Raw genomic sequence first — 26,997 nt, forward strand, 5'->3', positions numbered from 1 at the left:
GATAGTTGCTTTTTGGCCACTTTTCTGGAATTCTCTGGTTGAGAGTATGGTGAGAAAATAAGAGAAAAGAATGGTTTAAATATAGTAATGTACTGTACTTTTAACTTGGATTATTACACTGAGAATGTTACTTCTCACACTGAGGTGTTACTTGTCTTCTAGTAAAAGTTCTTTCAAACTATTATTTTCAGCATTAAAGCAGCTTGTCTCCAATGCTGAATAAGGAAATAAAAATCACACAGCAGCTGTGCTTTGAAACAAAGAGAAGTACATTTAAATCAACACATTCTAGATATTCATTATGAAAACATGAATAGGAAAGGGGAGCTAGCAGTACATTAAATCCAAAAGTAAACAACACTTTGCCATTTCTCCTGGTATGTATGTATGTATGTATGTATGTATGTATTAATTGGATTAGCCGCCCATCTGGCCAGCTACCTGGCCACTAGGGATGGACAGATTCCCTACCTGCTGTTCTGGGGGGGAATCCGCCCAAGGGGGAGGTGATCCCTCCCTCCCCCAGGAATCCTCTTCATCCGGCTCCGCAGCGATTCTGCAGAGCTGGCCCCATATTGTTAGCGATAAGGCCGCCATTGGCATGCCATATCGCTGGCTGAGGAATCTCCAGATGTAAAATGGTGTGGTGGACGTCATTTGCGGCCATAAAACTCTTAGATTAACCTAATTGCAGCCATTTACGGCTGCACTTAGGTTAATCTAAGAGCTTTATGACCACAAATGGCGTCCACTACGCCATTTGCGTCTGGAGATCCCTCAGCCAGCGATACCGCACACCAATGGCAGCCGTATTGCCAATGATATGGGGCCGGCCGCGGGGAGGATCTGGCCGAAGAGGATTCCAGCGGGAGGTGGAGGTAAGGGATCCTTTCTGCCACGGGCTCCTCACTGGGGTCTGTGGTGGAATTCCCCGCCATCCCTACCGGCCACTCTAGGCAGCATACAATACAAATAACACGAAATTCAACCAATTTACATAATCAACTGAACAAAACAACATTGCTCCAAAAAACCCTAACCCGCCCCAAATACCCAGCTGAACAGCCAGGTTTTCAAAGCCTGGAGGAAGCCAGGTAGAAGTAAATATTCCAAAGTTAGTTATAACAACACCTTCTGAATATGCATTTGCATATGAACATATGACATAACTTAAGGCAATAATCCTATGCATACTTACTAGGCAGAGAGTAGTTTATATTGGGGCTGCCAATACTAAAAGGACACCTCTGACAGTGACCATACAGACAGGTGTGAAGATCATAAAATCACAGAATAGTAGGATTGGAAGGGGCCTACAAGGCCATCGAGTCCAACCCCCTGCTCAATGCAGGAATCCAAGTCAGAACATCCCTGACAGATAGCTGTCCAGCCTCGTCTTGAATGCCTCCAGTGTGGGAGAGCCCACTACCTCCCTAGGGAATTGGTTCCATTGTCGTATTGCTCTAACAGTCAGGACATTTTTCCTGATGTTCAGCCGAAATCTGACTTCCTGTAACTTCAGCCCATTATTCCGTGTCCTGCATGGAACTCTGGGAGCTGCACGGAACTCTGGGATGATCGAGAAGAGATCCTAGCCTTCATCTCTGTAACAACCTTCCAAGTACTTGAACAGCGCTATCATATCTCCCCTCAGTCTTCTCTTCTCAAGGCTAAACGTGCCCAGTTCTTTCAGTCTCTCTTCATAAGGCTTTGTTTCCAGTCCCCTGATCATGTTTGTTGCCCTCCTCTGAACCCTCTCCAGTTTTTCTGCATCCTTCTTAAAATGTGGTGCCCAGAACTTGACACAGTACTCCAGATAAGGCCTAACCAGTGCTGAGTAGAGGGGAACTAGTATTTCCCGGAATTTGGAAGCTATGCTTCTATTAATGCAGCCCAAAAGAGCATTTGCCTTTTTTGCAGCCACATCACATTGTTGGCTCATATTCAGCTTGTGATCAACAACAATTCCAAGATCCTTCTCGCTTGTACTGTTGTTGAGCCACGTATCACCCATCTTGTAACTGTGCATTTGGTTTCTTTTTCCTAGGTGCAGAACTTGGCATTTATCCCTATTAAATGTCATTCTGTTGTTTTCTGCCCAGTGCTCCAGTCTATCCAGATCACTTTGAATTTTGTTTCTGTCTTCCAAAGTATTAGCTATCCCGCCCAATTTGGTGACATCTGCAAATTTGATCAGCATTCCCTGCACCTCCTCCTCCAAGTCATTAATACAAATGTTGAAGAGCACTGGGCCCAGGACAGAGCCCTGCGGTACCCCACTCGTTACCTCTCCCCGGTTTGAGAAGATCCCATTGATAAGCACTCTTTGAGTCTGATTCTGTAGCCAACTGTGGATCCACCGGATCGTTGTTTCATCTAGCCCACTTTGAGCTAGTTTGCTCATCAGAATATCATGGGGCACTTTGTCGAAAGCTTTGCTGAAGTCAAGGTATATTATGTCTACAGCATTCCCACAGTACACAAGGGAGGTTACTTGATCAAAAAATGAGATCAGATTCATCTGGCAGTTGTAACAGTTGTAACAGTTGTAACAGTTGTAACAGTTGTAACAGTTGTAACAGTTGTAACAGTTGTAACAGTTGTAACAGTTGTAACAGTTGTAACAGTTGTAACAGTTGTAACAGTTGTAACAGTTGTAACAGTTGTAACAGTTGTAACAGTTGTAACAGTTGTAACAGTTGTAACAGTTCTAACAGTTCTAACAGTTCTAACAGTTCTAACAGTTCTAACAGTTCTAACAGTTCTAACAGTTGTGTCTTTTACATGCAGTATACAATATGAGCAGCTGTCCTTTCCTATCGGAATAGACTAGTATGACCCTGAGATTTCCCTCTAAGATTATGCACATATTGGAAACTAGACCTTGTTTTACATGTTTCAGTCCACAGATGAAGAATATGATACTCTTCTCATGTTGTATCCTGTTCTGGAATTTGTTCATGCAATACTGTTCTTTTTGTTCAAGCCCTCCTAGCCATTACTTTCAAGCATGTCCTTTTGAGAACCACAATTATCATATGAGGTGAGAGCTCAGAGAGCACAGAACTTTTCACTTAGAAATTCTGTGATTATGGAGATGTAGTCCCAGCCAAGATCCATAAGCACCCGGGCTGAAGCAAGTGAAAAACATATCCATTGAACTAATCCCAAGACTTCTGAAGGCAAGACAGTGAACATTTTATATTAGGTTACTGACATCACCTCTGAATCCATACAATTAATTTTTAAAATATACATACAACTTTGTTGACAATAACTTAAAAACAGTAATGGCTATTCCTCGAACATTATACCTTAATCCAAGTTTAAAATAAACCCTACCCGAGCCAATGAGCGGGAAGGTGTTATTGCACTCATGTCCTACTTGTGGGTTTCCCACAGGCAGCTGGTTGGCCACTGTGTGTGAACAGAATGCTGGACTAGATAGACCTTTGGTCTGATCCAGCATGGCTCTTATGTTCTTATATAATGCCTCAGATCTTTCTTGAGGAATTTAAAAAATTTCGTACTCAAGTATAGCAACAAGAAATTTTGTTTTTTAAGAACTTCTTAAAATGCCACATAACAGTCTAAATTTATGAAAATGAGAAGTGTCTATAACCAGGCATTGACAAATCCGCTTGCCATAGCAAGTGTGGCAATGCCCTCTAGCAAGTGTGACAAGCTGGGCCAAACCAAGGAATCCTTCCCTCCTGCTGCTCAGAGGCACTAGAATTGCCTCCATGCAGCAGCACCTAAATGGCCCATTGGAAAATGCCATGGGTGGAAGGAATTATACTACTAGTCAGAGGTACAATGTCCCAAGCAGCCACTCTCCTGACAGGCTTTGCCGGCAGGAGAGGCAGGTGTGTGTGTGTGGGGGGGGTAGGGATGTACGAAAGTTCCGCCACGGATCTCGGGGAGGCCGAATGCCAGCGCATTCGGCCTGCCGAAATCGGTGGCAGAACAGCCCGCCACCCCCCCGCCGGGACGGGACTTACCTTGGGTGGATCTTCCTGGCGGCAGCGGCTCTGGTGGCGGCTCCGGCGGCAGTTCGGCAGCGGCCGGTCTTCCGACCAGCTGCCACCGCCGCCATTTCCAGTTAAAAAAAAACAAAAACGTGATAGGCTACGTAAAGATTTACATATCCTATCACGGCTGACTTAAAAACAAAACGCGCGTACGCAAATGGCGGCGGCCATTTGTGTTCCTTATTTTGGCATGTCTTAGTCTACATAAACATTTACGTAGACTAAGACGGCGAAAATAAGGGGAACGCAAATAGCGTAGACGCTGTGCTATTTGCATTCCCCTTATTTTCGCTGTCTTAGTCTACGTAAATGTTTACATAGACTAAGGCGTGCCAAAATAAGGAACGCAAATGGCAGCGGCCATGGCCGCCGCCATTTGCGTACGTGCATTTTTTGTTTGTTTGTTTTTAAGTCAGCCGTGATAGGCTACGTAAACATTTACATAGCCTATCATGGCTGACTGCAGGGACGCAAATGGCGGCGGCTACGGCCGCCGCCATTTGCGTCCCTGCTAGCCAGCGGCCGGATGTCCGGCTGCTGGCGGAGCCGGCTGGCGGCTCCGCAGAATTGCTGCGGAGCACAGCCGGCCGGCCAGGATTCCGGGGGGGGGGGAGGAACGGAGCGCCTCCCCTCCGTCCAGGATTCCGGGGGGAGGGACGGAGCGCCTCCCCTCCCACCATCAGCATAATCCGTGAAAGGTAAGTGATTTTCGTACATCCCTGGGGGGGGGGGGATGGAATGTTGGATGCCACTGGCTGAAAGTGCTTGGGGTCCTCTGACCACATTGCCCAAGCATCTACTGTTCTGCTAGCAGCCCATGTGTGATCAATGACCCTGGTTGGAGCTCCTCAGGGAGTCTTTGACAGAGTTACCCAAGTAGCTACTCTCCCTGCTGGGAAATGCCTGGGTGGGGGGCAGGCAGGACACCACTAGATAGGAACGGTCAGTCGAGGGAGCGTGTGCTGGGGCAATGAAAGCAGCCATTCTCCCACCAGCCTTTTCCAACAATAAATCCAGCAGGGTGGTTTGTTGTTGAGCTACACTTGAAGAAGGTGCTCAGGGTTCCTCCAAGCAGGATCTCCCAACCCAGTAAAGGGCTGTGGGATGGGGACTTGTCCAGATTAGGGATGGTGACAAGAAAAAATCTTGGCTTATTCAGTAAGGCTACTGAAAATGTGCAGATCCCAGTCGATAACCTTTAAAATATGTGCTCAAAATTTTCTACAATTTTTTTTTTTCTATTATACATTGTACAAAATGTTGCTTTAACTATGGTTCAACATTACATCTGCACCCACATTAACCATGGTTAATACAACTCTGGGTGTACTCCAGAGGTGATATGCTGAGGCAAAATTCTAGGAACAGCCTCTTTTAGGGTGCAATCCTATACATGTTTCGACAGAAGTAAATCTTATAACTCCCAGCATCCCCCAGCCAATCAACAACTGCTCACTTGCAAGATGCTGATTCCAAACCCCCATTTCACTGTTGGCTTTTCTGCTGGTAAGAGTTGCAAATGCCCCTTTGCCCTTGGGCGGTGCTCAGCACTTGGATGGTTGACCCGCATTCACTGGGAATTCCTCATTATGGGGACTAGCTGCAATCCCTGATCCCCATTATGAATGGGATTCAACGGATTATCCGCACCTGTCAATGTAGGATGGGCACCAGCTGAGCCAGTCAGGATAGCACATGTACAGTCCCAGACATCTAAGAGCAGCACAGACCTATTAATTGCTCCATCTTGGGTGGCTGAACAACACATGTCCTTCTAAGAAGTTGGACACCGACCACTTAGGGGTCGCATAACTACTTAGCATGCCAAAGTCTCGTTCGTTATAGGAATTAACCAGACAAATCGCTCCACCAACTAAGAAGGGCCGTGCATCACCACCCACAGTATTAAGAAAGAGCTATCAACCTGTCATTCCTTTCTGTGTCTGGGCCAGGTGAGGTCTCCCATGTTGAGTCAAATTACGCCATAGGCTCCACTCCTGGTAGTGTCCTTCCATCAGTTCCTTTAAGTTTCAGCTTTGCATCCATACTCCTCCCAGAACCCAAAGACTTTGGTTTCCTGTAAGCTGCCCAGTGAGTCTTGGGAATAACACTGCTGGATCACTAGTCAGCATTTTTTATGGTTGAAACTCTTACTTCTCATGTACTTTACTGGCTGCCAATGCTCTTCACTTAGTATAAGAAATCTACCTGATTTTTAAACTACTGGATCAGAAATTAACTAATCTACTGTGTCTTGCATGTTGGTTATGTTTCATTAATATAAACAGCAATCATTCTTATAGTTTCAAGCCCACTAGTATGGTTTAGACTAAATGAACAACTTTGCATTGTCTATGTACTTCAGTAGATTCTGTTTTTCAGTGTGGACCAGGCATTCATTATGCATAGAATAGATGGTTCCTAGTGTCTTTGCATAGGTCCCTTCATGATTCTTCAGAGAAGCATTTGAAAGATGGAAATCTGCCAAAGCCAACAGCATATATACTGTGAATGGCTCAAAGGAGCAAAAAAGAGCAGGGAATAAACAGGTATAGCTACCAGTACTATCTTGTCTGATTATTTTTTTTTTAAAAAAAATTATTTCTTGCCTTAGAAACAAGGCAATGCAGCTTTACCATGCAACATTCAGCTACCTCTAGACTTTTTGTTATTCCAATATTTTAGGTTGGCATCTCTCAGCATCACTTTATGAAAACACAGGTTTAAAACTGTTGTTCACATTAAATGGTTCCCTTTTGCTTAACAGCCCTTTAATTTAACATAAAATTAATACAGTAATCTTCGCAGCAGAATTAAACACCAGTGGGGATGAACACGGTTTTGCTCATCTGCATATTGATCCAATGAAACATGGTAAAAACTAAGCCTGAATGAGAACATGTTATTATCAGTGATTAGGGAAATTATGATTAGGGAAACATGTAGAGAAGTCTGCTGATTCATTTTTCAGTTTGTTCATTTTACAATGTTAACCAGATGCCTTTTGGGATTTAGTTCAAGCACTTAAATCGTTGCTGCTTAAACCTTGGCTGGAACCAGGCTGGCATAGGAAAACATCTCTGACCCCAGCCTGTAATTCCAATGCTCCAATAAGCTCACATAACTAATGAATCATCACAGATACTGGGGCCCTGCAGCAATAAGACCAAATGTATGTGTATTACATATGGTATAGAATCAATATTTACTGCAATACATGAACACAAAGGTCTTAAAATTTTTACATATAGAGACAGAAATTGGCCTGTTCGATACTTTTTCATAAAATGTGAAATTGCATTAAGGTTAAAAATGAAAACAACATGCAAGATGCAGCTAGCATAATAAGTGATAACCCAAAGCTCTCATTTTGTGGTTTATCCTGTTATATTTTAAATATTATTGTTTTTATTGTTCTTGTTGTTGTCACCCTGGGCTATTTGCCCTGGGAGGCAAGCTGTCATCGGCAGCCTCCTCATCTCTGCACTCCCAATCCTGACTGCGGTCACCTCTACCCACCGCAGGCTGCTTTAAAAGGAAAAAAAACCCTGGGCAAATATTGTCTAGTTTGGCCCCAAGTGGTGGCAGACAGGCTGAATTACTTCCCGCCCTTGGACTAAGGCTCCAGGTTCAGGACCCACTGCAGGCTCAAATCCTGGCACTATGTAATCTGAATTGGAGTAAAGAAATGCATGGCTTGCTTTGGTGTAACTAATTCAGTGTAGTTGTGGTTGATAGAACTGGAGCAAGATTCCAAGGCTAATGAACTACAAGTTCACGGTTCTCATTATTCTTCTCTTCCGTTCCCATACCCCTGCTGGTCTTTTTTAAACTGTGATCTTAACAGTATATTCTTAACAGTACTCACAACCAACCTTACTTCTCCTGAATTTATAGTAGTCTAAGGCTACGGTGAAATGCTTCTCTTTTAAAGCCCTTGATGGTAACTCAGTTGGCTAGAGTACAAAGAAATTTATATCATAGATATTATAAATAATATAATATATGCTAAAACAATCTACTAAGGAACAAGTTTTGAAGCAGATTGAGCCGTCCTTTGCTATTAGAAATTGAACAAGGTATCCCTCTACATCTGTCTACAGTTTTATCTGCTAGATGTTCTAATATAAGTTGTACATACATAAAAAGAAAATGAAGCCAAGTAATGAGAACAAAAGATGCAAAAGCAAAAAACTCTTAAAACAATAGGAAGAGAAAACAAACATATTATTATGTATGTGTTTACACTCACAACCTACAACCCACTGAACCTTCTGTATCCTAGATCTACACACAGCTATATATTCTTATTTCAGCAGCTCCTTATCTGTACTCCAACCACATTTTCCACATCCCTAGGTTTGTTATATGCCATTTCACCATTGCAGTAGCTAATATAGACTTAGAAAAGTGACTTGGCCACTCCTAAGAGTTTTCCTGGTGAAACTGCTAAATAAATGCTCAGCTTTGTAACACAGTACTATTTTGTAACACGTTTACTCCTGTCAGAGCTCAGCAATCATTTACTAGTGCTAGTTTCATGCTTTGTTTTTCTCACACAGCATGTTCATGTATCTTGAGTTGCAAAGTGAGACTGCAAGAACATACCCTGTACTTTTAACATGCAACACATGATCTGGTTCCTAAGTTAAATACAGCATTACTCACAGAAAGTTATAGTTTTACTATAACAGAGAAAACAATCTGTTGTTCTATTATATTTTTCTTCTCTTCTCTGACAACTTTTGTGGATTACTTGGCTACTATATTTCAGACAATGATCCAGTTTGCGCGATCAAACAAACTATGCGTTGTCTGTGAGTGTGTGGGAGCAAGCGAGCTGACTCCTGCCCACTCATCTGCTTCTGCTTTGCTAAACAATCCAGGAGCCACTGTTCTCATGACATGTACACCTGGCACCCTGAGTTGTTCAGGGTTAAACACCCCAGAGTTTTAACCCATGGTTAGGCCTGAACAATCCAGAGTGCCGAGTTTGCACGTCATGATAACAACCCAGGAACGGGGTTCACCCATGTGAACCAGATCAGTGTCTTGAGAAGGACTCAATAGACCGTATGCACACGTACTAATTTTACTTTGGCTCTGAACTCTAAAATCAGGGTTTTCTAATGCCAAATATTTAAACTATGTGGTACTCCCATGTTCTAGCTATCAGAGGATGTGCTGAAAACTTGGTATTATCAAGAAGGGTTCATACTCATTTCTAGTGTGGCTGTTTGCACTTGCCACTCTAGTCTCTTACTGAGATATACTGAGGCCTTGTTAAGAAATTATTGTGACTGATTCAAACCAACAAGAGCTGTAAACTGCATTAGAAAGATTTGTGGGGATAGCTTTGTTTTTGGGAGGATCCAAAAAAATTATCCGAAACACTGGTCTGATCTTTTCTTTCAAGATTGGTGCGGTTTGGCTTGTTTAGTACCATGGAAAGGTAACAGAGGCTACAGGGATACAAAAGTGAACAGGTACTTACTGCTGCAGAAAAAATTCATAACACTACTATGTCTTATTCATAATGTTACTGTCAAGTTCTTACCTCTCAGTACTGACTTCAGATTCAGCTTGGCTTGACGGTGCAGATCCTCTACACAGGGTGGCCTTGTGGAGGGTAGAAACACGTTCTCCTGCTGATGCCATGGTGCACTATAATGGACTGTCCATCTACTCTCTTCATCTAGATTGGAGACAGCTGTGAAAAAGACAGAAAGAGAGAATGTAATGCTGCTATTCAACTAGCTTATGGAAGCACCAAAGAATAACTGACAGGCTTCTGGAAATGGAGGAGAAAAAGTTAATAATTCTAATTTTCTCCAATCATAAAGCTTTTTGCCACAAAAACTACTTATTATTAAAAGAGCACAGGAGTACCCCTTTAGTTAAGATACACACACACACACACTTCCACCATTATAAGCCGCAATATTCTATTGTGTATAAAAATGACACCTAGTGTCATTTTTGAGCTAATAACTTAAAACTGGATGTCCATGAGCAATGTGATAAGATCTACAATTGTGCCAGATTTTAAACTGATCTGATAAAAAGTGCCATAGGCATATAAAAGTGCTGAAAATAGACACATTTACCCTTTAAGGTTCATTTTTTAAACAGGCATATCATACATTTCTTTCACATTTTGGTGAAAGCTACTGATGGGACTTCATTCTGCCTAGTAGAGGAAGGCAATCCTTCATAAGTTTAGTCAAGCTTTGAGCAGTGGTTCAAAAGTTATTAAAGGTTTTCCTGTCCCATTAAAGGATATGGCAGCAATTGCTGCCAAAGGTGTGCAGTGCATGCTCAGTTTCATTCTGAAGCTAGAATGCTGCCACTACTCCAACGTTTGCAGAGGGATTCTATGTTGCAGAGGGAATCTAGTGGATTCCTTATGGAATGTGACCTCTCAGGGTCAAACTACATGTTACTATACAGAGTTGGACCCTAGCATAAGAAGGTAGGAGGCTTTAATACTTTGCCTGCCACCCCCACCTCTGCTGTGGTCCCACTCTGGATCATTCCTCCATGACTGCAATTTATATTATCAAAAAGTGATTGAGTTGTAATATAAATTGCAGGAACAGGGGAGATGGTCCAGATAGGGACCACAATGGGGGGGGCAAAGGGTTAAAGCCCCCTATGCTGCATGCTAGGGTCCCAATCCATATTGGATCCCCTGCACTTACTTTTCAGTAGAAAAACCTTTAAAAATACTAAGCTACTAGCTACATCTTTGCAGTAATGTGTAGCTTGACCCTCAGGGAATTGTGTGGTACATGGGATCCAAAGCTGGAGGAAGCAGAAGGATCAGAGCCTCACCCTACCTTCCTGAAAGCTGAAATGCAGCACAGAGTCCCTGATTGCTGCTCTTCCTTTCTGTCAAGTGGGGAAAAGAAATGTGGAGATTGTGGTCCTTGAGTTGCCTTTCTGAAGGCAGAAATGCAGTGCAAGGGCCCTGATCCTTCTGTTCCTTTCTCTGTGGTAGGAAAATGATGTGCAGGGATCAGAACTCAAACTAGGACCATTAGAAAATTACAAACATCACTCAAAACAATTAATACAATAAAACAATATGGAAATTATTAAAACCAGTATCATATGATAAGGGAAGGTTAAAACAAGTTTAAAACATGGAGACAGGACTTTAACCCAATAAAAAAAAAAGCTCAGAAAGCAATCTGGCCACCACATTTTGCATAAACGGAAGTTTCCAGACATTTTTCAGAGGCAGTTTCATGTTGTATGCTTTACAGCAATTCAGTCTGGATGGGAAAACCATAGTGATAACACGTCAATCTAATCAACACTCCTAGTAACTATGGAGATAGAGCAGAAGTCACCAAACTCTATCCCTTGAAGCTGGCTGAGCAGTTACGAGTGGAACCACTCCTAGATTGCATTATACATGACTAACATTGCTGGGTCCTCGCCCAGTGATTTTAGTCAGTGATCTGAGGGCACCAAGTTTTCAATTATCCCTTTTCCCATTTTCCTATAGAATAAAAATTACAGCCCCTTTGGCCACAGCAGGCAGATGAGGAGGTGGGGATAGAACTAGTAGAGAAAAGGCACAAGAACCACAGCAAGCAGCTGCATCCTGTCTCGGTATGCCAGCACTGTAAAACTGTGTAGGCCATCCAGTTCTGTCAAAATATACAACACTGACTAGGTGCTATAACTGAGCTAGGACAACTGCCAGCTAGAATCTGGTAAATCCAAGCTCAAATTGTAGCTGAGATGCAGAGTTGGCATCTCCTTGACTTGGCTAATGGGACAAATTCTTATTTGTGGCCTGATTATACAAAAACCTTCTGGTCGGGAATAGTATGATAAAGCTATCAGAACAGACACTTTAAAAGGATGCAGCTCACATTGTGATGTAAAAATATTGCAATGCAGAAATATTCCTATTTCAGCTCTAAACACAGTAAAATGTAATCCTATGCATGTTTAGACAGAAAAAAAAAAAAGTCCTATGACATCCAGCCAGAATGGCTGGCTGGTGGGATGCTGGGAGTTGTAGGACCTTTTTCTGTCTAAACATGCATAGAGTTGTGCCCGAAGTAATCTAAGTTCTGTCACCAGTACCTCTATCTCCATAACACCTTCATACAGCAAGCAGCAAGAACAGAGCAGTGGTTAGTTTGGCTTTCCTAGTTTCTTGCAGATGTTACCTCTTTTTATTGCTTAGGGGCCACGTTATCCCGTTCCATCTTCTGTCTAGAGGAACCTGGCAACACTGGTGGATCCTCAAACCATCATTTGGATATATACACATGCACCTCAATCCACATCTGATGATCCATATGAGTTGAGAAACGTCCAGATTTACTACTTGTCACTGTTTACACATCTAACACACCAGAGGCCTGCATGTGTGGAACCTTCATAAGTTTATTTACACCAGCATGCATCATAACAGCAGACCACACTGTATTTTCCCCCAGAATCCCAGAAGTCTCTTCTTCTGTTTTTATGGACATAAACTGATACTCAACATTTTCAAAGCTTATCTAGAAATGCTAATGAACCAAATCAGAACACAAATCTGCTTATGCCACCATGCTTGTTTTCAGCAGCATTTTGTCTCCTTCTGTAGTAGTAAAAAAAAAAGTGATCAATGCGACAGGGATGAAAGAAGTCAGGGACACTGTATTAGTCCCCAGGCAGTGCTTAGCCTTCAGCCATGGTGTTCTTTCATTTTAGCTCTCCCAAGCAAAACCCCCCACCTGTCCCTTTCCCCTTTAATACTTGTTATGCATATGTGAACTCACCAAAGACCGCAGTCATTACCTCATTGCACTGATGACTGATCTTTCATTACCCCTGTTACTCAGTACTGAGACCACACCTCTTCAGTGCTCACATGAAGAGAGATTTTCAACATTATTCTTTTTGTCTTTTTAAGGCTGCTTTAGTCTTTACAAAGAACTGACTCCTCAAAACCATCAACTCCCTCAAGAGATCAGGTAGAGATCAGGTGGGTGGCATAAGATGACTCTCAGCATGAGATGTACTGTCACCACTGAGCAAGCACCTGCTTTTATTGCATATATGGTAAGTGCACAAACTCCTGTATAATTAGTACACTTTAGAATCACATGTATGCTTAAAGGCATACAGGTGAATAAGAAAACAGTCAATAGTGCAAAAAATGTTACCCAGCAAACTAACTGATCATGCTGGTACTTATCTATTACTTATGTCTGCTACAGACATTTTCAAATGTCTATATTGTCTAGGCTACTGCTAAATGCACATGCTACATGATCTTACATATGATACCCTCCTTTTAATCCATGGTTCCAGAGCTAGTTCCTCAAGCACAACGTGCTGGCGGGGGTCAGCGCGACATGCTTGAGGAACTCCAAGGTCACCTATATTCATCATACTGGATATGATCAGAAACACCTCATGAGGCAAGGTAGATAATGCTGACATAATACATGGGCTGTCCTCTCTGCCCTTCCTAACCAGTGGTCAAAGCCAAACAATAATGAACAGAGAGGTCACCCATTACCTGATCACATCAATCACTCCCAGTCTTATGGAAAATGAAAACGGTACTAAACAGCTATCAGGGAGAAAATAACTTACAGAGGAGACAAATATTGGAAGCAGAATTATGTTAGCCTGGCCATGTCAGTGACCAACACCCTAGTCTTCCCCACCAAGTTTGGATTGCACTAAATGCAGAGTACTTTGTGAAAAATATGCATGCATATTGCTAAGAAATTAAAGTCACATCAATTTGCTGTTCTGAACCAAGGGTATTTTGATGATCAAGTTGGATTGAAACTATCAAAGTATCTATTAAAAGTTTATGCTAGAGAAGTAAAGCAAAGAATCCCAATGGAATTTTTTGCCTGTGGCCAGTTCTGCATATGAAAAATAGTTCATGGAGCTGAGAACTCAACAAGATTCTACCTGGGTAAGCATCTCAGCACACTAATCTACTGCTTGCACCAAATTACTTAAACAAAGGTTTTCAGCTCTACTATCATTTTATTGCACCAAAAAGTGGTTCTACGTTTCCAGGGATGATTCAAGGAGATAGAAGAAAATGAATAGGCTGAGATTCAAAAGTTTACAACAGCAAGGACAAGAGCAGGTGCTCGGCATACTGCCTTTAATAAGCTGTCTCTATACCCCAGAAAAGGAAGAAAATCTAAATATGTTATACAAATGGAAAAATGAAATCAAGTTATTTAACATTTTTGAAACATGAAATTTAAGTTTTCTGCAAAAAAAATCTAAACATACTGAAAAGCCATGTTTACTTACTCTTTTTCTTGAAAAATTTGATTAAGGATTTGAGCTTTGTATTTATAAGCACCACCATTTCAGAGAAGCCTGTTTTGCTTGCTCCTGCAGTTTGGATCCCATAGAAAGCAAGAGTATCATGTGGGGAAACTAATTTCCAGAGCTTTCCCAACAGTTCTTGCAAACCCTACTAACTTTCTGCATCCTCCTGCCACCCCCACCCCCACCCCCACCCCACTTTGTTTCTCCTCTAAGGCTAAGCTCGAAGTTTCAGGGAACGTCCCACCAATTAGAAACCATTAACAGTCCTTGAACCTGAAAGCTTCCTCCTGAAACATAATGCGGGTGCCTGCAACAGCCAGTTACAACATGGAGGGGGGTGGGGGGAGAGCTAATCTTTGTTCATGCTTGCAGGGAAGCAAGATGGAGATTTCTGCTTCAATGCTCATTGATAGATGTCTCCCGCTCTCCCCCTCCCTTTAGGAAATCAACAGTTCCCCCTCCCTCTCCAGGTTGTACACCACAAAGATGAGTAACTGTAAGTAATTTCCCTTGGTAGTACTCTAATGGGATCTGAAAAATCCTTCGCAGGACAGAAGAAGAGGCGGATGCTTTCTTAGCTATACTTTCTATCTCCCTGGCTAATTGTGAATATGCGGAATTTAAATTGCCCGGGACAGGGAGACTTTCAACTATTGTTTTCCAAAGCAGCCTCCTCCTTACCATACTAAGAGCAACTTTTATGCTCAGCAAGGCTCCAGCTCAGGAACAGAATCTCCATGGAGCTGTGAAGAAGCATTGCTTTTTCTGTGCAATGACCTCTTTCCCCACCCTTTTATTAATCTCTTAATCTCTTCATTTTGATTGTTTCCAACATGGAAGAAGTTTCCTTCACATCACCTTGCCTTCAAATCACAATCTCCCTGCTCATCCCCATCAACTACAAATCTGGCGACAAACAATACTCATTTTTCTATTCATTCACTCACATGCCTTGTTAAAGGGAATTTAGAAATGAAATTACAAATGAAAACAACTAATGAATAAGCCTATATGACCAGCACATTATATAAGAAGTTTAAAATAATATATTTTCTTTCCTGGGATGAATGCAAAGTTTCACCAATTACAAACGATTCACAATTTCTGCAGAGAAAAATGCTAACTGCAGCATCAATGTGCTCAGCAGGGCATGCCTGCAGCACAATGCTGAGGCTCAAGAAGTCAGTCCGCCCTTTCAAAGGAAGGCTAAGCAATGTCTTGGCTTGGCACTGAAAGGAATTCTCATTTCCCAAAAGAAACGCCAACAGCAGGGGCCATCCCAGCCTGTTCCAAAAGAGGCCACATAGGTTCAGATCTTTGGGGTAGAGCATGAAGAAGCAGATGCTCTTGAGAAACATTCCCTGCCTTGGTGGATTTTCCAATAATCACAAGTGCACAGAACTAAATATAAGTGCATAAACTTTTTCTACAAGAAAACTTCTAGAAGGAATATAAACAGTGCTGTTTGTCATTTAAATGACATTATCTTCCAAAGCATGTGAACATTTTCTAAATGTTGTGAACAGAGTTTTGGCATTTAATTTAGTAGTAGTATTTATTTAATAAATGAAGAGGTAGTAAATGTTCTCTTACTAGTTAGATTCAGGAAAGAGCTCTCCTCCAAGCCCCTTCAGTGTGTACCAGTGTAAAAATACTATATTTCGAACAAGACTCTGTTATGCAAATACAGTGATGATCATCTAGAAGGAATGCTGTCTGCCATCATTGTTTGCCATCGTTGCAGAAACCACACAATTTAAAAGCTAACTGTTTTATTGGTCCCTTTCAGGGTGTCAGGCTCCCATCTGACCCAGACACTAGAGAAACGTCCTCAGAGGAAAAGGCTTGAGACACCAGAGACCTCTCTCCCAAATGAAGGTGGGAAGAAACCTGCAGTAGCCCAAAGGCAACCTGAAGAACCCCACCTCAGGGATGCCTCACTTGGATCCCCCAGTAACTCCTCCTTCTTGAGCCCGGCATTGATCCCAAATTCTCCTCCTTTACCCCCTAGGCCTCAAGAGTGGCAGTGGACCTGCTGGGAAGCCCAGAGTTGCTATAGGAGTGCCTGTTTGGGTGGCAGAAGGCTCTGTCACCAGGGTCTACTTGGGTTGAGAGAGAAGATAAAAACACTAACCCAGTTGAGGACCAGGAAGAGGAGGGCTGGCAATTAGTATATAAGGCTTTCAGTCTCCTCTGGACATTTGTTGGGTTAACAGCTCCTTTTTGGCCATTCCTCCAGCTTCTTTAGTTATTTAGTAGTATTTAGAGAAAGCCAGTTGGAAGGAGGACAGAGGCAGTTAGAGGGAGGTAGGGAAAACAGCAGCTGAGTTAGGATGGAACTGTAATGAAAGGAATTAGGGGCCAGAGTTAAGTTACAAAGTGAGTAGAAAGAGACTGGGGGTAAATGCGAAGGGAGGTAGAGAAGTTACTGAAAGCAAAGATGTGGTGTTAGGCAACTGAGTGAAGTTTTAAATAGTGCTTTAGTCATACTGCAGTGTGACCAAGATACAGGGTGTATTACAATGAGAGGTGTGCAACTGGGGCGGGGGGGAGGCCCTCCTGCCTTCTACTGAGATCTGGCTATAAGGGAAGCAGCAAACCAGTGGCAGTTGCTTTAATACACAGTGCCAAGGTGGAGCTGTCAGGGAGAAGCCTGGCGAGGATTAGGGGTATTGGGGAAGGTAAAAGAACCATGACCATCAAATTTTGAAGGCATGAGTGTCATAATAATCCCATTCCAGCAAAATGAACTATTTGAGATGACGCATTAGTTAGTACTGTGTGTTTCTATTCAGTTGTACAGATGTTATCTCTACAAACCTTGCTTTGGCTATTAAATGATCATGCAGGTTACTTTTCACATTTCTAACAAGTTGAACCTACCACGAAATGAACACTGACTACTTCTCTCTTTTAAAAACTACAATATGATCTTTATAAAATGCAGCACTGCTATTTTTAAGGGCTTCCACATGTTATAATTACTGAAAATATCAGGAGAGGTAGATGTTTTATGTTGTGTGCTTGAAGTATGTGCTTTCTTCCCAACCCTCTGTCCATCATTTTGCCCTCTTCACACATATATTTCCAGTTGACCTACTCCATGGCAGTCCTCTGGGACAGTCATCCAGACAATCAGGATCACATAAAAGGTTTTAGCTGTGAAACAATTAGAAGCATTTTTCCCCCACATTATATTCGGAAGAAACCTTAGGAATCGTTTTTGCATTAGCTAAATGTTTCCAAAATTGTCATACTATGAACTGATGCTGCTAAAATCATGATTCTGAAATATTAAAATTTTTATGTTAACTAACATGAATGACATTTTACAAAGCAATATTGCAGGAAGGATGCATGGGTGAAGACATTAACTGAATATTCCTGTATAATTTATTCATCACTATTCCAATAATCCATCCCCACTCCCCTTCTAACAAAATTGCTGGATTCAAGTTTAGGCTCTATCAATATTCTAGGGCTTATGAAAGGATATTCCAAGGTTTAGCCACTACTTAACCAAAATAAAAATGCACAACAAACACAAAATCCCAGAAACCTGCATAATAACTCGTCAAACCAAGAACACCATTATTGGCACTCTCAGAGTCTTTCCTCCCCATATCAATTCGGGGCGGGGGGGCGGGGGGAGATAAAGAAGCGTGTTTATATCAAAAATATTAAGTCAACACAGTATGTGATTATCTGAATCTCTGGCCAATGCAAGATGGGATATACACATTAGTTAAGACCAAGACCCAATGTGGCATAGTGCAGAGTGTTGGACTAGGGAGATCCAGGTTGAAATCGTCACCTCAGCTATGAAGACCACTGCGTGACCTCAGACCAGTCACTATCTCTCAGCCTAGCCTTCCTCACAGGGTTGTTGTGAGGATAACATCAGGGAAGGAGCCATATACACTGCCCTAACTTCCTTAGAGGATGGAGTGGATATAAATTATATAAATAAATACTAAGTACACTTACCTGGGAGTAAGTCCACTTAATTTAGTGGAATTTATACTATGCTGTGCATTTGAAAGCTTTTACACCATGTGTACACAACAATAACCAGGCATATATACTGACGGCACTTAAGAAATTAATGCCCACCCACCAAATACCTTTAAGGTATTTCCACTTTATGAAGCAAATGTGTTTGTTATGCACATACTGATGTTAAACCGGTATTTTCCAAAGCAAACATGTTTGCAATGTACAGCAAGGAACTTTCACAAATGCTGCCAATGAGTTGCCACAAACCAGGTGCATTTCACTTGCCACAAATGCATTTATGTGCATACATTTGTAATCCAGACAAATTAATAAAGCAGATAAATCTCCTTTAGGGAAGCACTGAACCCTCTCTCAGATGTAGGCTGTTGCCTACTTTTATTGATTTCAAGAGGCCTCTCAAAGAGAAGTCTTTAGAAGCCATTCTTACTCTGGCCAATTGATTCTGTAATAAGTACCTATAAAACAAACAAAAAAGGGCCATCCAGCCCTGTCCACTTATATTCAGGCTCTATTAATCTAATCAACCTTGTTCTTCTACAAGAGGAAATGATAAACAATTTATAAATTATGAGGTATTCTTTTCTCCTCTCAAAACAGCCAGACCCAGCCATCCACTGGCATTTTCCTTGAGAACAAAAGTGAATTTCCGCCACAAAGACACTCCCAAGAGGCAATGAATTCAGCTGTCCCATCCCGTCCCGTCCCCCGCCCCACGTCTTGAACTCAAGTTACTCACAATGGTCTCTTTCAACTAAGCAATCTCAGGCTTCATGCATCTTGATGCTTCTCCAGCTACTAAGAAGTGATAATTAATTAAACTTGGGATCCAGAAAGGAATCGGAAAAAAATGTTGTATTTTACGCCTAACAGCTGTTAAAGAAAGAAAAAGAGCTGTGCACCGCTTAATCCAAATGGAGAACCATGCATAAAGTAGGTGTTTGAAGAGATTATAGAGTAGGTAACTGCTTATAAAACATCACTGCATCTCCCTCATTATCCACGCACATAGGAGAATAGAAAACTCTGGAAAGGAGGTAAGGGAATGACGAATAGACTGGACAGGATGGAGAAGCAATGCAGCATAAAGAATATAAAGGAAAAGATGAAAATTTATTATAATAATCTTATTAAGACCATAAAGTAATACAGCTTGACTAGTGGGGGTTTTTTTGTATCGTCTGTTTCATTCTCTCTCTGCCATTATGAACTACCACCTTGACACGTATCAGAACTAGGCAAAGGGTTGTGTGAGGATCAGATTTTAATATCTGTAAGGATCTCAACTTCTGAAATGTGTGTTACTCAACCCAATCTTTGGGACAAGGGAAGAGAAAAATAAAATAAACACCATTCTATCTATCACTGAGCCATAAGTGTTCACGCAGGAAAAACAACGATTACGTAGGCCAGAACATCTCTAATGAAATAGTTCAAACATAAGTAATGAAGGTGTCATGAGTTTTTAAGCTGCCCCTACATTCAGTACAGGGGCCGCGGTGGCTTAGTGGTTAAGACGCTGACCTGCAGACCGGAAGGTCGGCAAGACAGCAGTTCAAGACCCGAGTGCTGCGTGACAGAGTGAGCTCCCGTCTTCAGTCCCAGCTTCTGCCAACTAGCAGTTCGAAAGCAAGAAACTGCAAGTAGATAAATAGGTACCGCTTCGGCGGGAAAGGTAACAGTGTTCTGTGCACCTTGGTGTTCAGTCATGCCGGCCACATGACCACGGAAGCGTCTTCGGACAGCGCTGGCTCTTCGGCTTAGAAATGGAGATGAGCACCACACCCTAGAGTCAGAAATGACTGGTTGGGGACACCTTTACCTTTTTTTTACATTCAGTACATATTAGCTTACCAAATGCACAATACATTTAACTTCCAAACCTTCATGCTACTTTGATGCCTTCCAGCACTGGCGCCTGCTACCAGTGAAACAACTCTTCCTATCCAATTTGGAAACAGTCCAAATAAATCAAATTAATTTCAGGAGTATCAAAATCAATCCAATTTTAAATCATATCCAGTCTTGAATCAGCATAGAACCCTTCCTGTTGTATCCCCATGCCAGCTATCGATAGCACCAACTTTGTGTGCCCTTCCCTACGGAGATTCCTTTTTCCATATTTGCCAGGGTGGCAGGAAGAGTTTTGTCATCATAGTAAGCCTCGAGCTGTAGACGCTTCTGTGATCATGGGTGACAGTACCCAGGACCAATAGAAACTATGGGAATGACATTTCCCACAGTTTACAGTGGTCCTGGGTGCTGCTTTACATGTTCTTGACAGTAGGATCTGAAGCCTGATGCCTACCACAACATCTGAACTGTCTTCAACGCAGAAAGTGTGGGGGAAAGAGGTGTGCAAATAGAATCCATTCCAGATTAGCACAAATCCTAAAGTGGATCCAGATCTGATTTGAAATGGGTTAGGGGTACAAACCATAATTTCTTGATGTCTGATGTGCTCAACATTCACATCCTACCCTACTGGTATAAAGAGACTGTGATATAACCACTCCAGCGAAGCATACTTGATCTGACTGAGAATGGGGGAATAGTGTGGGCTCTTCTCGCCCCCTGCATATCAACGACACACTCCCGTTAGTTGTTTATTACATATTAAATGTCTGGAGACGGTGAGTGGCTGGATGGGGAGGAATAAGCTGAAGCTGAACCCTGACAAGACCAAGGTACTTTTGGTGGGAGACAAGAGGAGGCTGGGGGATGTTGACCTGGTGTTGAATGGGGTACGGCTACCCTTGAAAGACCAGGTCCGCAGCCTGGGGGTCATTTTGGACTCCCAGCTGTCCATGGAGGCTCAGGTGTCAGCTGTGAGCTGGACAGCGCTGTATCAACTCCATCTGATACGGCGGCTGCGCCCCTTCCTTCCCGACCATCTGCTCCCATCAGTAGTACATGCCCTGGTCTCCTCTCGTTTAGACTACTGTAATGCGCTCTATGTGGGGTTACCCTTGAAGACGGTTCGGAAGCTGCAGCTGGTACAGAACGCGGCAGCTCGCCTGATGAAAGGCAGCCGCCGGCGAGATCACATCACCCCAGTGCTGAAGGAGTTGCACTGGTTACCAGTTGTTTTCCGGGCCAAATTCAAGGTGTTGGTTTTGACCTTTAAAACCCTATATGGTTTCGGCCCAGCCTATCTTAAGGAGCGCCTCCAGCAACACCAGACAGGCCGCTTAACAAGATCAGCCTCGGATGGCCTTCTCTCTGTCCCATCAGCCAGGACAGCTAGACTGGTGGGGACTAGGGAGAGGGCCTTTTCTGTGGTGGCCCCCACTCTGTGGAACTCCCTCCCTAGGGAACTCCGTCATGCCCCCTCTTTAATGAGCTTCCATCGTGCATTAAAAACGTGGTTGTTCAGGCAGGCATTTGGGGTGGGTTAGGGTATTTAAAAAAAAATGTTTATGGTAAAATTTTATTGTTTTAAATTGTTTTATGGTGGGTTGTACATCGCCCAGAGTGGCTGGGTGACCAGTCAGATGGGCGATTAATAAATTTAATAAATAAATAAATAAACATAAGCAGTGCCACCAAACCCAGCATAACTGTGGAATTATGAAATAGGATTACGCAGAAAGCAAAAACACCTATAAGTTTGAGAACCAATGATTTAAAAACATGCGCCCTGCTGGATCAAAACAGAACCAATCTAGAGCAGCATCCTGTTTCCCACAGTGGAGAATCAGATAGCTCTGGGAATCAAGGTAGCTCGCCCCATAGACTTCTTTCACACGAAGCAAACTATCCTACTATCATACCAAACCAGTTTGTGATAGAAATGCCTAACAACCTGACCTGCATGTGATATTGCAATTATTTGAAAACATGGACCACTGCAGGGTGTCAGATATGGTATTGATATTAATTTCCCTCATTTGAGCCTTAAATTCAGCAAATGGCAATCAAACTCAGTGGCGCAGCTAGGTAATTATAGACCTTGGAATTAATGGTCTCATGGAGGGGAGGGGGCTTTAGAAGGCCAGGTGTATTACTTCAACTGTGAGGCACACATTCCTTCCCTGTCCGCCATTCCATAACTGCTTCTACATTAATGATACGTTAGAGTTGTATGCTGGGAATGCTGGGAGTTGTAGGCCTTCTTTCTGTCTAAACATGCATAGGACTGCACCCCAAATTCACTTAAATTATGACACCATCATGACTACAGGAATAAAATAGCATTTGCTTCTGCTGCCCTGATGCTTTTACTTGGGAGTAAGGACTGTTTTGTTGTAGAAGAAGAGAATATATATTAAAGTATACCTAATACAAAGAGCATTAGTATTATCATGTACATCCCCGCCCAGCCCATGACTATAAAATGTTCTTAAACACAAGGATGCTGCAGCGACTAGCATCACCCCCAGTGGGTCCCAGCATGTGAGCCAGTGCCCCATCACCTGTCACTCTCTGGATGGGCAGTCAGACCCCCCTTGAGCTGTGGAACCCTCAATTTTCACCCCAAAGTCCAGCCCTACTTGCACCACTGAACAAAACAAAACAAAAACAAAACACCATTTTCCTAATAAAAGAAACTGACAGAGCTTCCAATACTGGCCTCCAACAGTATAAAGAAGGAAATCTGGTTGCAACCTCTCTATTTATCCGTTGCATTTTACAAATGGCACAGTGGAAGGCCAGGGCAGTTGGATGTGGGTTGGAGACAGATGTTATCAGGCCCAAGTAGCCTTTTAGTGACATTTGTTCATTTTTATGCATTTATTTAAAATATTTTGTAAACTTCCCTCCATTGAAAGAATTCCACAGTGGTGTGAAGTGTGATTAATTTTTTCACACAAACATATAAATGTAATATAATAAAACAGATAACTATTAACAGAGTACAGCAACCAATTAAACAAAATAAAAATGGACTAAAAACCAGCAAAATTTATTCTAAAATGTCTGAGAGAATAGGAAGGTCTTAACTCTGCACCAAAAAGATTGTAGTGTCTGTGCTAGCCAAACCTCTTTGGGGAGAGCACTCTAGAGCTCCACCACAGAAAAGGCCCTTGAGGCGACGATGCTCCTGGGGATCAGGGGTGGCTCAGCTCTGCCTCAGAGGCAGAGTCCCTTTCTCCTCACAGGGATGGCCCTGCAGCCACTTCCCCTGAGGGTTCAGGCTCCTGTGGGTCTGGTGGCAGTCACTGGTCTGGGGTATCCTGGGCTTCTGGGGCCTCTATGACAGCACATGAAAGTAAAGGTCCAGTACTGAAGTTATTTCTAAATTCTTAAAACAAACACCACAGACCTCAGATACTTGGAATTGTAGTAAAACATCCATGACATTAATGTTATATATTCTGAGTCAGAATATTTCAGTTATGGAATCAGAATAAAAGAGCCTCCCAAGATAACTTTGCAATGTGGCCCATTTCCAGTTTCTTTCACGATCAGTAGGAGAAATAATGGCACAAACCGTTATCAGAAAATAATTTATATGAACCTTTATACAAAAATAGATTTAAATTAAAAGCTAATCAATGTAGCCAATTAATTAAGGTGTCTAGTTTGAAAGTAAATATGCAAGTCAGCAGCACACAGAAGAGTCAGATATCTTACTGAAAAAAATCTACTTTAAGGTCAGGGGGAGAAATGACCTTAAAAGAAGGAAATTTGATTAAAGCGTAAAAAAAAGTCAATGATACAATCAATACAAATGAATTACCAAATCCCTTAGGAAAGCTTAACCAATAAAAGCCCTGAACTGTGGGCTTATCTTGCTTGCAATGTGAAAAAAGCTTGACGCTCCTTTACCTTATTTACATTCAGAGCACCAGTGTGGAAAGAAATCTGAGGCACAAAGACCTGAGTTCCCTAATTACAAAATGAACTTACTGGATGGACCTTAAGTAGGCTACTCTCTATCTCAAATTTACATCTCAATAAACTTCACAATGTTGCTGCAAGTAAACATAGAACAGTACAATACATTTCAGAATTATTAATAGGATTGGTTGTTATTTTGGAAAAAATATAGAGAGTAAAACAGGTATTACACTGCATATAAATATCCACCCTAATGAAGAATGTTCCAGGAACCGGAGGGGGGGGGTATTTTTTTCACATGGCACCCCATGCAACATTACACTATGTGAACGAAAAAACTTTATGCAATAATATAGCTATGTTTATAAATGTATAAATGGAAATACAGATGGAAATACAGAAGGAAAATCCGCTACAAATAATCCTTTATTTTTCTTATGGAATAGCCAGTTGTACTTCAGGTTTGAACAGCATCAAGCCAGTTCTTCTCCTACTCACCCACTGATAGCACACTTCCACTTCTGTTTAATTATTTAAATCTAATACTATGGTTACCATCTGCTCAGCACTCTGCTTGCTCACTTTTCAAGACACAAGCTCACTATCACTGACCCACTGCACTGTCATAGTTCAAGAAGGAAATAATATTATCAGCAAAAGAAACTACAGCTTTAGAATAAAAATGAGGAAGAACCAGCTAAATCAAGAGGGAATACCAACTCCTGGAGCAAAAGCGTAATCGAACAGACCTGCCTAGTTAAGAACCTTCAAAACAGAAATAGGACATATGTCTGGAATATATCAGTTGTATGAATTATATCCAGTTTAAAAATAAAATATGTTATGGCTCATTATATAACCCCAAGAGCTGACAAAACTACCCATCTCTGGTCTAGAGGGAAAGCAAACAAAAGTATCTTAAAAAGACACCAAGATAGGGTAAAGTCTGAAATGCAAGAAAGTTCATAAAATCAAGCTGAGACACTGGAGAAATTTCTTAATTTTCCTATTATAAAGCCCAATGCCCTGTCACTTTAGGAATTCCAGGCTTCTGGCAATTTTATCTTTAGTGATTCTGCTTCACCAACAGAGAGGTGAAAAAAAATATTTAGGGTAGCAACACCCTCAGCTTTTGACTGATCCAAGGATCTGTCTTTTCTTTAAAAGTAGTGAAACAAGAACATAATTAGAGCCCTGTTGGATCAGACCAAAGGCCTATCTAGATCAGCATTCTGTTCCTACCATGGCCATCCAGATGCCTATGGAAAGCCCACATGCAGGAGATGAGCATAGTAGCACCCTCTCGCTCATGTTCTCCAGCAATCAGTAATGAGAATCATACTGCCTCTGTGAAGGTTTGAGGTCTACAGAGGCAAAGGGGGAGAAAAGTTCAGACTTAGAGACCTGGGGGGGGGGGTTCTGTTGGGACCCCTGAGAGGAATAGTTTCATTTCCACAGTTAAGTTTCATTTCTTTAGGTTTGAAACAGTACTTTCAGCTCTGAGGGAGGAGGGTATAAAAAAAGACTCAGAAAAACCAGGGCAGTGAGACCAGAGCCTGAAGAGGGAGCAGGAAGAAGCAGCTTGGAAAAGTCTAAGTACAGCTAGGGTAAAAGAACGTGCTTTTTGCAACTTTTATTTTCTCTTAATGCCATTTGTATCACTCAGCTCTATTGTGTAAATACCTTTAGTTGTGATTTGCTTGCTTTAATTTACCAGTAAACTGTTGTGGTTAAACCCTGTATCTAGAGTGTCAAGCACCCCATGTCTACAGCCTAAGCCCCACATTACTTGAAGTCAAAGGTAAAAGAGGAAAGGTCGGATTGTTAAGGAGGCTTGAGATCCTTAAGGAGTTGCTCAGGGGGTACAGGTCATAAGTACACTGACACTGACACTGGAGAATATATATTATATATTATGCTAGTAGCTGCTGATAGCCTCAATCTCAATGAATCTGCCTAATCCCCCTTTTAAACCATCCAAGCAGATGGCCATCACTTCTTGTGGTAGTGAATCCCATAGTTTAACTACGTGCTGTATGAAGAATCTGTCCTGAATCTCCCACCATTCAGCTTCATTGGATGACCCTGGGTTGTAGTATTATGACAGAGGTGAGAAAAACTCCCTATCCGCTTAGCTTATTTGAAAACTTTGGATTCCATACTGTTCACTTCACACTGATTGAATCCATATAACACAGTAGTTTTGGATGTGGAATACTGTTTCTTCTAACCAAATCAGAAATCCATATATATCTTTGACTGACAGTCCTTTATATGTTCATTATGAATCACTAAAACACTGTTGTATTAGCAAGAAAAAATGAAATCAAATATTCTAGAAACATTGCTATTTATTATAGCAGAATGGAAAACAACTTGAATGTAATATTGTTTGTTTTGATGCAACCACAGGACTTTACAGCTTTTATAATTGCTACAGAGATATTCTGGTCAAGCAAAATGATTTTAAGGACATTTAAAGGAAGTTAACTTGTGAGTTACCTGTTTTAGTCATCTTTCTGCAATGACAAAATCAGAACAGATGGTTGGGGGTGGTAGAGAAACATATATAGCTGGCTCCCAAAACAGCAAAGAGGCCTTGGAATATCTGGAAGAAGGCAAAATGCTGCCATCTGCAGGATGTTGCCATCTTACTCATTAGTTTATCTTTCTATCCCCACTGATAATGGCAAACAATATAAAGTTCTTTCCACCAGAAGAATCTGTTAATAACTATGAAGGTTTAAATCAACATAGAAGATTTTCTGCCCGAACTGAGGCTAAGTATTTTCTAATAAATATTCTTACTCAGGATTCATTATAATGAAAATATAGGCCTATCTTCAAA

The 26,997-nt window shown here is 41.8% G+C and overlaps 1 protein-coding gene across 4 annotated transcripts in view; it reads right to left on the bottom strand.

Annotated features, from left to right (window-relative positions):
- NHSL1 (NHS like 1) overlaps positions 1–26,997 on the bottom strand; it is a 240,735-nt gene that overhangs the window by 63,895 nt on the left and 149,843 nt on the right. For all 4 annotated transcript variants that reach the window (XM_084827665.1, XM_084827664.1, XM_084827667.1 and 1 more), the window contains exon 2: positions 9,589–9,741. In XM_084827665.1, the coding sequence (XP_084683791.1) occupies positions 9,589–9,741 (153 nt within the window). The remainder of the gene's footprint in view (positions 1–9,588; positions 9,742–26,997) is intronic.

Source organism: Heloderma suspectum, chromosome 1 (assembly GCF_057233095.1).
Source record: "Heloderma suspectum isolate Gila_16-S chromosome 1, 16-S_ref, whole genome shotgun sequence".
Classification (NCBI taxonomy): Eukaryota; Metazoa; Chordata; class Lepidosauria; order Squamata; family Helodermatidae; genus Heloderma; species Heloderma suspectum.